Here is a 12,651-nt window from a genome sequence, read left to right as displayed (position 1 = left end):
TCCCCTACTGCGTCCCTATTGGCTTCCCCAGACCACATGACACCCCCGCTCCACTCCCAATAAAAGCCCCATGCGGCTGGGGCTGCACAGCCATATTCCCCAACACAGAAGCTGGGAACACACCAATAAAATGCTCTCAGCTCCTGCTGCGGGGAATTTGGTCCTTCCTTCACCCCCTTTATCAAGGTCCCTTGCGCGCGGCGGTAGAAACAGCTGACCAACAGCGGCGCGACCGGGATCGGAGGAGCCGCGGTGCCCCGCCGGGCACGGCGGCTGCTCCAGAGCCAGGAGAGACAGCAGAACGCCGCAGTGGGGGAATAACAGCATTTCCTCTTGCGTGGTCCCTGATCTTTGTAACCAACCTGGTCATCGCTGGATGCAGTGCTGGGGAGGCTGTTGAGACGACACTGCTGCTTCTGATGGCATAGTGCTGCTAGGCAGCATTTTCTCTTCCCTCTCTGTAGCCCTCATTCTCCTCTCTTTTTCCATCTACTGAGAGGTGGTTCTCTGCCACCAGGTGTGAGCCTCACAAGCACAGCTCTGTGCAGGAGAACCTCTTTCACTGTTAATTGTTAAGGATCCGTTTCAACCACCGCTGCAGATCCACGTACTGGCTCATCACCTGGGAGTGGGCAACCGGACCCATCACCAGGTCATGGAAGAGATTGCATGACCTGGCCATTAGGACTTCTAGGGGCACACTGATCCCCTCAGGAAGCCTCTGGTTGCCCACAATGAAGTGGTTGAGGTGTCTCACTTCCACACACCTGTGCAGGGTCTCACTGATATCCATCAGCCGCCTCACAAAATGTCTCCTGCGCCACTGTGACACGGGTAAGACGCTCAGGTGGTGCATAACAATGGTCTTAATGGTATAGGTGGAGAAGCCTAAGCCCAGCTGAAGATGGGTTGAAGAATTGCAGGCATTTCAAGTGCAAGCTGTCAGGGGGAGCCCACCTGGCAATGTACTTGAAGAACTTCATGTCGGCTACAGCGTAGCTCTCCAGCCAGATGGTGCCTGGGGTGTGGGCTTGCCTAGGCTGGCTGCTTACAAAAACATCTGAGTTGCCTTGTTGCACCCCAAACAGCATCTCAATCCGATAGCTTTCGCTGCCATTGGTCACCTTGAACTGGCAGGAGCGTCTGGAGGGCAGCAGCACTAAATGCCGATTGTGTGACTGAAGCAAAGCCGGCCAGATTGCTCTCACCAGTTGGTAGAAGCAGCGGGCAGTTTTCTCCACGTCCAGGTAGGAGCCTGTGCACAGGGTATGAAGGAGGCTGGGATCCTGATACGTCTTTAGCTGCTCCTCGGGATGGTGCAGGAAGCACAGCATGTTCTTATGCTGCTGCTCCCTTGTGCAGGTGCACTCCTGCTGCACGCAGATGCGGAAGTTCCTCAAGTGCTTCTGCTCTGCAGTGCCCGGCTCTAGGTGGAAGCTGTGCCCTTGGGGAGGAGTCATAGGTATGAGTACCTGGTACACAACATCCTGCTCACGCGGACTCCAATCTTCGAAGGCACTGCCCACCCCGATGGCTTCTTGCAGCGCTGGGTAGAAACTGTTGGACAAGACCCATTGAAAGTAAATTACAAGATGCTCCATCAGGGTCTTTGTCCACCTGCATCCTTTCTGCAGGTCCTGCACAGGCCACTGTATGCGCTCCATTATGAGTCTTCCAAAGTTATCGTCATGCTCATGGTATTCTTCCACTTCATTTCCAACATCATTGATGTTTGCTGCATTTGCAGCCTCATTGCCAACTTCATTTTCAACATCACCTTCTTCATTCGCAGCAGCATTGTCGCCTTCCTGTGCATTGCCATCGTTATTGTTGTTTTTCCTCCCCATCCACGTCATTGTCTCCTTCTTCTTCATTTCCATCTTCCTCATTTGCATCTACATTTCCAACTTCCTCTTCATTTACACCATCATTTCCTTCTTCATGCTGCTCTCTCCTCCGGCTCCTTTTCCTCCAGATATACCACAGGGCCAAGAGAAGGAGCAGGAGCCCAGCAAGAGCCCAGACCTGCCAGTGCTGCCAGGCAGAGCAGAGCAGGTCTCCCCAGGCCCACACACCCTGCTTCAGGGCCAGCTGCTCCACCTCCTGCTCCAGACGAATCTTCTCCTCCTTCTGGAGCTTGGCACACGCCTCCATTCGCAGACATGTCACCTCATCCCAGCCATCACCCGCAGGCTCTTGGTACTGAACTACACTTTGCAAGAGCAAGAACCACAATACCCAGGTATCCATGGTCTGCAGGAGCATGGAGAGAAGGCCTTGAATGGTGCTGCAAGGGAGGCAGCTGGCAGTGGGGGCAGCAGGGATGGGAATCCCAGGGATCTGGGAGCAGGAAGGACAGAGCCCCCAACAGCCGGCAAGCAGCCAGGTCTGTCCCACTGCCCGAGCAGCAGCAGCAGCAGCAGCACAGTGCCCTGCCCAAGGCTCTGCCATGAGGGGCTGTCCCAGCATGCAGGAGGAGAAGCCAGCCCTGGATGCAGCGTTTCTGCCCCACCCTTGTCACCAGCCCGACCTTCCGCCATGTGTGCACTCACTGCTTGCCCAAGCAATACAGGGCCAGTGTTACCTGCTGGGGCCTTTTACAGCTGCCCCCATTGTGACATGGCCCCCATGATGTCACGGGTGTCACAGTACACCACAGTCAGCCCAGCCCCACCCTTATTCCCACCCCAGCTCAGCCTGTCAGAGTGGCCCCGGGGTACTGGCTAAGGCAGCCTTTGAGTGAATCTTCTTCAAAGAACTTCTCTTGGTCTTTCTCTTGTCTTTCTTATCAGCTGCCCTCCATTGGCAATCTCATAGATACTCATCTTGGAAGGCACCCTTGAGTCTAAGCCTTGACTCCGTGCTGAGGTACAGTTAAATCTCTGCGTCATGAAGGTTGGAAAAGACCCTGAAGATCACACAGTCCAACTGTAAATTTAATACTGCCTACTCCACCAATCAGCTTGGTTCCCAAATGCCACATCGACATGACTTTGAAATTTCTCTGAGGGTGGTGACTCAGCCATTTCCCTGGGCAGCCTGTTACCAAGCTTGATATCCAATTGTTGAAAGAGTCCAATCTAAAGTTCCCATGGTGCAACTTGAGGTAATTTCCTCTGGTCCTATTGTTTGTTCCCTGGGCTAGTATAATGACCCCATCCTGGCTACAACCTCCTTTCAGGGATCTGTAGACAACTATATAGTCTCCCCAAGGCACTTTCTCTCTCTGCTGGACACTTCCACTTCCCTCAGGCCTTCTTCATCAGACTTGTGCTCCAGACTGTTCCCCAGCTCCATTTCTCTTCTGTGCACACACTCAAGCACATCCATGTCTTTCTTGTAATGAGGGGACCAAAAGTGAATGCAGGATTTGGGGTACAGCCTCACCGGCACCCTCTGAGGGAGGACAATCACTGCTCTGCTCCTGCTGGCCACACTGGTTCTGACAGAACCTGGGATGCCATTGGCTTCTTACCAATTTCACGGACACTTGCCCTATGACTAGAGATAGGTCTTTAAAAAAGCCAGTTCTTGTCAAGCCACCTTTTGCTGACCCAAAGCAGAAATTGATGGCAAAATCTTAGGGCAGGTAAAAGCCTTTTAGGAGTTTTTCAGATTTGGAATGAACACGCAACCAGCCACTGTGGTACAGCCCTGTCCTACACTTGTGGTGACATACTCATCTGAAGCCATGGGCTGTTCCCTCTCTCATGCCATGTCAGCAGTGGCACAGGCCAGGGTTCACCAACCTGGAGGATGAAGACCAGACAGGGACAGCTTGGGTTTCTGTGGTCTCACCAACACCCTTCCAATACACAGCTGCAGGGTTTAATTCCAGCACCTGAGGTTCACCTTATGACCAATAAGGAGAGCAACACAACTGAGTCCTTCCAACAAATTATTTTATGTAGCATTACACAAGGGTTGTCACTTAAAAATAAAGGCATAAATTCTTCTTTCATGTCTTCTCATTGTGTTCTAGCACCTATATTGTTATTATCAGCCAGGATGAGAGCAGAGGGACAGAACTCCTCATTCCACTCACACCACAGCACTTGGGGTTAGAACACTTGGAGGGAGGGATAATTCCTCCTTAAAAATACTGACAGAGGCATGAAGAAGGCACCTGCCTCTCTTCAGACCCACAAAAGCTCTGGGAGAAGTTCACAAGAGCAGCAATGTCAGAGATGCCTCTTACACATTTCTGTCTTCCCCTGCCCCAGCCTTCCCAGAGCACCAGAGAGGGAAGGAGAAGGCAAAGCCAGACAAAAATATAAAGATCTGCAGCCAGATTCTGCATCTTAGTGTATTTATTGACATGGTGTGGGATTAAGTGCAAAGCTTAATGGCGGGCGGGGGGGTGTGGAACAAAGCCCAGAAGAAAGGAGAAAAATGGCATACAAATAACTAATAATGGCATTAGAATCTGAGTGGAAAAGAAAGGTTGGCAGCTCCACACCATTTTTTTTTTTGTTTCTTTGTTTAAAAAGCAAGACAGTGGAGTATCCTTTTGAAATCAGATAAGCCTCAATATTTCTGTTAGGAATTATAGAGAGCACGCCCTTGACAGCATTATTTTTCTAGACCCATTATCTGAGATTTGCTCTCATCTACTTGAGGCAATCATTGAAGAATTAAAAAATACAACTCAGTCACCGCTTTGTTTTGGCTATGTTTTGGCTATGTTTTTTCCCCAAGGGAATACAAAGGTACCACTATCACAATGGTTCTTCCCATGGTAATTGTCAGGAATATACTTCAGACACTGGAATCTGGGAAATAGAAAAAAAGGCTGTAAGTGCGACCACTGTGCCTTAAAAAAAAATAACCTTCATGAGGTGGTCTCATGTCTCAGAGCACAGCCACTCCATCACAGCCGGGCAGGAGACTCTACCTAAGCAGAGCCATCCTCCAAGGTTCTAGCACAGAGCAGCTCTGTTAGAGGTGTTGGTTTACATCAATGTTTTTTTCTTTCCCTTTGCAAATTAAAGGATATCTCTGCCTTGATTTGTAATCACAGAGAAATGCAGATTTGCATCTAACTATAGTCTTTCTGGCAAACCCCCACCCTCATGGAAAGTTCTTTAATTTAGCATGTATTTGTTCAGATTTTCAACTTCTCATATCTTAAAATGATTCCTGAAAAGTCTCATTTACTGGATTATTCACCATTTAGTCATTATACTCATTTGGGCACCTTGAAAGGGAATTTTATACAGATTTTCTCATGCAGGAAGGCAGATGAGTACACAAACAAACCCTCCATACACAGTCAGAAACTACAGAGAGCTGAGAAACAGCATTGTAGAATTGTTCAATTGCATTGAAAAGTAACAGGGCCTAAAAAAACCTGAAAAACGGGTTATGCAGCAGCATCTCCCCAGAGTCCCTTTTCCTTTGCAGGAGCAGTGCCTGCCCCTGTCATGGGTAGGTAGTGGGGTGTTTTCCTGTGGAGACCACCCTTGGCCACCCCTACTTCTAGCACATGGCATGAGGAGCACCTCACTCTGGCTTTCCTTTCCTATCAATCTAGTTTGCAAAGCACCCTCCTTTTATTTTTTTTAAATAAATAATCTTCATTAGAAGGCAGCAAGCTAAAACAAGCATTAAAACACATCCTTACAGAAAGATAAATATGAAATAAAACTCACAGCAATTGGATTGCTAGAGCCATCAAATCACAGAAAGAATAATTTCAGAGAGGAGCATACCTCCAGCTATTAGTTAATTTTCCAGTACACTAATTCAGGCTATTTGCTGATGGATTTTGCCATGCCTGATTAGTAATCAGTTAAAAACCAAACCCCTTGCTTGGAAACTACTGGTTATCCACAGCCATTTCTCCAAAGATAATGCAAGCAGGATTTCCATAAACTTGCTTCAGCTCCCCGATAGACAATTCTTAAACCACTCATGCTGGATTTGCTTCAGTGCTTGGATGAGAGCCAATCAGAGATTTTGGAAAGTAATAAGAAAATATGCTCATTCGTGGTCCAATACTCTTTGCTACATGCAAATATGGCTAAGTATGTAGAGACGCTGCCACTGAACAGTCAGCACAATTATCTACAGCTAATCCAAAATAGTTTATGAGCAAAACCAGAGTGAGCATTTCATGCTGCTACTAGGATTGCAAAGGAGTCTTTCTTGATTGCACTGGCTCCAAGCCAGCACCAAGCAGATTTTCTGGAGCCGCCAAGTTTGTGCTAGATTTTGTTCCAGAGGAAAGTTGTGAGGAGGAGGAGGAGGAGGTGGGATCACCTCCCAGACGTGTGTCCGTGGTTCTCCCTGTAACAGGTCAGCACCCAGGTGCCCACACTCCTCCCACCCTGCCTTCCATTTGTGTCCCATGGGTGGAGTCTGTCACTCTCACAAGCACTCTGTGACGATCCTGCTTGGTCTAGGAGCTGCTCTGGAAGGCATCCATGCAGCATCCCCACGATGGCAGACTATGTATTTTGAAAAGGATTTTCCAACAGGCTCTAATTTGGTTTAACTCCCACTGAATTCACAGTTAAGTCAGTGGTGGGAGTCTTCAAAAAAGAACACCCACGAGCCAGAGAAAGTGCCATTTTTGGACAGTATCAATGCCTCCTCTGGGTAGAGGAGGTAGGAGGGAAGGCACTGCCTGCCTGGCACACATTCCACATCTCCTCACAGACAGTCACCTCTGAGAGACCTTTATTCTTCTGCCCTCAGAACTGTGTGGTCACTTCCACCCGAGTATTACCACCAGTGCTGGCAGCATTTCATACCCAGTTTTGTAGGAATAACCTCACAGGAACATGGCAGTGAGAAGTCAGAGAGCAGAGAATTTTCCAGCATGGCAGTGAGGTTGTTTGCTGATGGATTTTGATATACTTGATTACCGAGCCATTAAAAAAGTCTCTTTGGAAGTACTGTCTGCCTGCCAGCATTTCCCCAGTGGGTACTGTCCTGAGCATTTATGTGACAGCTTACGTGCAGCTGGGCTCCAGCAGAGACTCAGGCCACCTGTCTCAGGCTCTGCATCAGCAAAAGAAGCACAAACTGGGACCTCAGAGCTGCCATTAAAGCACACCACGCTCAGCCTGCTGGTCACTGAGCCCTTTCCTCTAAGGGACACAGACCTGAAGGTTCTCAAGCATCCATCAGGATTGTGTTTTCTTGCTTGTGTTACTCTGTCCTTCTGCTGTCAGCATCTTCTTGGAGGGTAAGACAAGGAGAATTGTGAGGCTGTTGAGAAAATATAAACCTTCCCTGTGCACCCTCCAACTGTCCCCCCAGTACTAGCCAAGTTTCTTCCTCCTCCAGGCTACCTGCACCTGCTTGCTCTCCTCCTCCAGGTAAAACTCAAATTCACTTCCTTCCTTCCCCTACCACGACTCACCACTGTCATGGGGTCGACAGCCCCCATAAGCCAGCAGTGAACATGAGCCAGCAGTGTGCCCTGGTCGCCAAGAAAGCCAACGGCATCCTGGCCTGTATCAGGAACAGTGTGGCCAGCAGGAGCAGGGAGGTCATTCTCCCCCTGTACTCGGCACTGGTGAGGCTGCACCTGGAGTGCTGTGTCCAGGTCTGGGCCCCTCAGTTTGGGAAGGATGTTGAGACACTTGAGCGCGTCCAGAGGAGGCAACGAGGCTGGTGAGGGGCTCGGAACACAAGCCCTGTGAGGAATGACTGAGGGAGCTGGGGGTGTTTAGCCTGGAGGAGACTCAGGGGTGACCTTATCACTCTCTACAGCTACGTGAAAGGTAGTTGTAGTCAGGAGTGGGTTTGTTTCTTTCTGGAGGCAGAGAGACCTCTCTTTCTTGTTCTCAACTGACAGAATGAGAAGACAGTCTTAGGCTGTGCCAAGGGAAATGTAGGCTGGATATTAGGAAAAAGTTTTTTACAGAAAGAGTGATAAAGTACTGGAATTTTCTGCCCAGGGAGTTGGTAGAGTCACCATCCCTGGATGTGTTTAAAAAAAAGCCTGGATGTAGTACTTGGTGTCATGGTTTACTTGAGGTGGTAGGGCATGGGTTGGACTTGGTGATCTTGAAGGTCTCTTCCAACCTAGTGATTCTGTGAATTCTGTGAATTTGCTGCCCCTCCTCACAGGTCACTTCCTCAGAGATACTGCCACATCCCCTCACCCATGGCGATGGAGGCTCTGTGCAGGATTTGCTCTCCCCAGGAGATAGCAAATGACTATGGAAAAGAGCTACAGAAAATTATAGTCCCCTCACCCCACTGGGGGCTCTGGCAGCTCCACTGCTGAGAATGAGACAGGCTGAGCAATAGAAAACTGACAAACCCTGATTAATAATAAAGTTATAATGAAACCATGCCAGCTGGCAACAGTGTGGTCTGTCAGCAGGGCTGGATTTGCACTGAGGGAGCCTGCTGTCGTCTGGGTTTGGAAAAATGCACAGGAATTATGGAGAGTGAGGGCGTCCCCCCAACCCTTGTCCTTGTCAACAGAAGTCCCACACTGCGCCTACAGACCAGTCACAGCACCTGACACACTGCTGGCTATGCTGGCCACCCATTTGGACAAGGCAGTCACTGAAGTATTCGTCTGCAGAAGGGAAAAGACTGGGTTTTCGGGCTCACACTGAAGAACTCACTGATCTTACTGACTCCCAGCCTAAGCTGGGCACAGATGGGTTCACAGAAGACACACCTTGGCAAAGGGATTTCACCTGCAAGATGTGCAATGAGGCACTGACGTGTAAAACATGGACATTCACTGCTACAGATATGGTGTTTATTAGAGAAAAAGGCCATTTTGAAGACATGGCCACCCCTTGGGATCACATACAAGCACAGTCTGCAGGACTTTATGCTCCTCAGGTATCACCTGTAAACACTGTCTCAGGCCAGGCCTTTGGGGTGTTCAATGTATTAGCTCAGCTAAATAGCAAGGAGGTAACTGGACAGTAGTTTCACACTGTCACACATCTGATAAAGCTAAAAGAGCATTGCCATAGAAAATCACTTGGGTGTAAAGCCTTGCCCTGCCTGATGAGCATGACAGACCAGTCCAGGTGAGATAGATCAACAGGGTACTTTTGCCTGGATTACACTACAATGTTTTCAATAAACTGCTTCAAAGAAGACAAAAATATGACTTTTACCTAAAGGGACCTGAAGAATCCAGTTCTTCTAAGGAACCTTTAACAAGATGATCATTCTTAATATGATCTAGCTGGTAGCTTTATCACTACTTTAACATTCATGTTTGTGTATGCTCACTTCGCATTAAACAGTACTTGGGTTTACTGAACCTGGTGATAGCTGGTACTACACTTAATAGCCTACTCTGTGTAGATGTTAAAAGTTTGCAGAATCTATTTTTGTTTTTTTTTTTTTGCAATAAAGCCTAACACTTTTATGTTTTCCTGATTCTAAAACAAAGGTAGGAATTATTTCAAAGGACATATTAACAGAGAATAACAGAATAAAAAAAATTAATGTTGTACCAGCTGGAAGGAGATTGTGGCTTTGGAATATGAATCAATTTTCTGGATTTCATTTTCTACTCGCACACTGGAGCTGCCTTTTCCCACCTCCACTCAAGAGAACAAGTAGGGATACAACTTCTACTTTTTTTTTTTTAATTATTTAAAAATCTTTTGGTATAAAAGATGACACAAAATGTATTAGCTGCCCACTTCTTCAGAGATGCACAGTGAACTTCAGTAACATGCTATGAGCTGAATTAAATTGTCTGCCAAAAGCAAGCAAACTTTTCTAGACAATCTGTTATATGACACACTCTAACCAGTAAAGCCTGTTGCACCATCTGCTCTGCATAAAGTCCAGGGTACATGTTTTACATGGTTCTAAACTTAGCAGCGAGCCAGAGTCAACATTTCCATAGTGGGGATCCCCTACAAGAAATTCTATCAACAGCTCTTGCCCTCTTGGCTTGATGTCCGAAATCCAGGAAAATCCCTTTCCCCAGCCTATTTCCACCTGTTCACTGCCAACCTGAGACACCCAGGAGAAGCTACACTGCTGCACATACAATTCCTACCCATGAGCATCCAGAAATCCCCTATACAACCACAAAAAAACCTCAGCATACAACAACTGCACCAGAGGAGACTGACCTGTTGGAGTTCTCAAACACTCCAAAAATTTCAAACCCTCCCTATTCAACATTTTCCTGCCAAAAAAGGGAACACAGCCAGGAAAACTACACACAGACAGACATACATATCCCAGCTGCCTTGCATCAAAAGGTAAAAGGGGGAAGGAAAATTAGCTCATTACTGAATCTGGCTGTACTTCTGCATCCCTAACAGAGTGGCTCAGTCAAAATGTTATCTGCTATCTTTGATATTTTTTTAATGTTGGAGGAAGGATAAAGAAATTCTTCTTGCACCACTGTGAAACATTTTAAATTCTTATACACAGCAGCCAGCTGGTATTTCCAGAGTTTTTACACATTTTTTGTAGAGTTTTTTACACATTTTACACAGAGTTTTTTGCATTTCAAATACAGCTTCTCTACCAGATACCTTCCTGTGACATCCTGGCAGCTCAGAGTATGGAGAGGGGAAGTAGCTGTTGGACCACCTATGTCAGCAGCACAAGGGGAGTAAAGAAGGGAGGGAAATTGGGGTAGACAAGGAGTCAGAATACCAAAATACTGAAATATGTAGGGGGAAGCACACAGAAAAATAGGATGCTAGAATGAAGCTGTAAATTGAGGTTTATTAATTTCTTCCATAATTTTAGTTGGTGTGTCTGCAGAATAGCTGACAAAATACAAATATCTGACTCCACTAGGAGTCTTTATTTTACTATGGTACCAGACTTTTTCCTATTTTATAATAGAATTGTGTTCTTCAGTTGTGTTTAGGGTCAGATCACACACTTGCAGTAGTATTTCTAGAAAAATAAAAATCCATGATAAGAACTACTTCGGTACTTGTGGCTTTTTTACATTGTGAATTTTGTTTTTCCTGGCTTTGATCCTTGAAAGCCTGACTAGTGCTGTGTTTACAGATTTTAACATATTTGTTATGTTCTCTTGGGGCTGGCAACTGGATTATGTGACAGGTGTTCCTGAAATACATCTAACCCCAGAGACAAACCAAATCTCATCACCCCCAGGAAAAATGGAAAAAAAAAAAAAAAAACAAACAAAAAACCACCAACATATTTTCATTACACCACTGCCATTTCAGATCATATATTTATATATTTCAACTTCCCATTTACCAGCATGGGCATAACCCTGTAGCTGGGCTCTATTCCCCAAAGGAAGCTGAAGCACCCAACTGCCACAGGGTGTGTGCTCCCTGCAGCCCTAGGATAAGCTCAGTGCAGGCTGCAGCTCTCTGGAGTAGGTAAATCCCAATGGCACCTGCAATAGAGTGCAGGGAACAGCATGAAGCACCCCAACTGCAATTCCCCAGCATTTAATGACAGCAGATTTGGGGAGCTCCCATCTGAGCATCCAGTTACAGTTCTACAGATAGAACTAATCAGTTTATGACTAAGCTACTCCATTCTCCTCTAATATTTAGCTGCTATTCTGTTCCTTGCTGAGGGGTGTGAAATGAGTTACGTGCAGGCTCAGAGAGGGCATCAATGGAAAAAATCCTTAGTACCTTTAATTTTAGCCAGTGGCTAGAACAGAATGAATTGGAGGACTCTGGTTGTAAAGGAATGACATAGGGAAAAAACTAAGGGGAGAAGGGAATGGCAAAGGTACCTTGATGCACTTTGTTGACAGCAAAATGCAAACGCAAAAAACCCAGAGTGATCTGTTGTGTTTGGGGGTTTGTTCCTTTATTTTTAAGTTCTAGAAAGTACAGTTGGTTGATGGAGAAGATGGAATAGCAGAGATGTGCCAATCCACAGTACTGCTGTCCTTATCACTTATCTCAAAACTCATCTCTCCATACCTTAGTCTTTACATCCTGTTCACAGTCTCACCATCCTAGAAAATTTTGAATGTCAAAGGAAACCCATCCATCTCCACAGTGAGCAGAAAGGCTCATATACACTTATTTGTTTCCTCCAATGTAACACTTTAATCTAGTCTTTATTAAAATATTAATTAACAAGAAAAAAAAACACACTTGTGAAAAGCTGACAATGGCTTTTACTCTTTGGGGAAATTTTAGCAGCCTGTAAGAGAAAGAACAGCAAGATCTCTTCATATAGACACAAACACAGCTCATGGAGAGCTCATGGAGAAGAGGAATTTGAATGAGCTGCTTTCATGGTTTGAAAGCCTCATTGCCAAAGAGACTTACAGCAGCCACTGTGAGGATGGCTCCCTGCAAGAAACAACACAATAGAAACCACTGGAAAAGAATAAAGGAAGGGGGAAAAGGAAAGGACAAACACTAAGAATTGGCACTCCCACCCATCAAGCAGGTGGAGGCTGCCAGAATTTTCCATCTGGAGCTCCCCTGCCCCACTGCAAGGCAGCAAGGGCCTGGTGCCAGGGCTGCAGCCACATGAAGGGGGTGAAAAAAATCTCAATGTAATCCTGACAGGACCAGTTCCCAAGGAGGGGAAGGAGGTTTGACAGCAGGGACAGCTCTCCAATTCCCTGTCTCAGGGTTTACAGGACCAATCTCAATCGGTGGTTTGATCCTATTAATGAAAACAACTGCGTATCTGCATTCCCTTAAAGTCACCCTGGTAACTCTGCCCCTTCCA

General features: G+C 46.7%; 1 protein-coding gene and 1 pseudogene across 2 annotated transcripts; one reads left to right on the top strand and one right to left on the bottom strand.

The window, feature by feature from the left end:
• Positions 1-559: 559 nt before the first annotated feature.
• LOC128788865 (inositol 1,4,5-trisphosphate receptor-interacting protein-like 1) lies at positions 560-3,996 on the bottom strand (annotated as a pseudogene).
• A 2,331-nt stretch (positions 3,997-6,327) lies between these two features.
• Positions 6,328-8,309, top strand: LOC128788247 (uncharacterized). Of its 2 annotated transcripts, XM_053943173.1 has the most exons (3): positions 6,328-7,192; positions 7,294-7,325; positions 8,083-8,309. In XM_053943173.1, the coding sequence occupies exons 1-3, from the start codon at positions 6,846-6,848 to the stop codon at positions 8,163-8,165; spliced, it is 462 nt and encodes a 153-aa protein (XP_053799148.1). In that variant the 5' UTR covers positions 6,328-6,845; the 3' UTR covers positions 8,166-8,309. The 2 variants fall into 2 exon arrangements, with proteins under 2 accessions (XP_053799148.1, XP_053799147.1); XM_053943172.1 differs by lacking the exon at positions 8,083-8,309 and having other exon boundaries at positions 7,294-7,871.
• The last annotated feature ends 4,342 nt before the right edge of the window (positions 8,310-12,651 follow it).

This window comes from Vidua chalybeata, chromosome 5 (genome assembly GCF_026979565.1).
Source record: "Vidua chalybeata isolate OUT-0048 chromosome 5, bVidCha1 merged haplotype, whole genome shotgun sequence".
NCBI classification, from domain to species: domain Eukaryota; kingdom Metazoa; phylum Chordata; class Aves; order Passeriformes; family Viduidae; genus Vidua; species Vidua chalybeata.
The sequence above is the reverse complement of the archived record's forward strand: the minus strand, read 5'-3'. Positions and strand labels throughout refer to the sequence as shown.

Bases quoted from the DNA above. Each gene is read 5' to 3' on its own strand.
- LOC128788247 (XM_053943172.1), top strand. From the start codon at position 6,846: ATGGATTTTGATATACTTGATTACCGAGCCATTAAAAAAGTCTCTTTG. The intron at 7,193-7,293 runs GTAAGACAAGGA...TTCCTCCTCCAG, and splicing joins TGTCAGCATCTTCTTGGAGG to GCTACCTGCACCTGCTTGCT.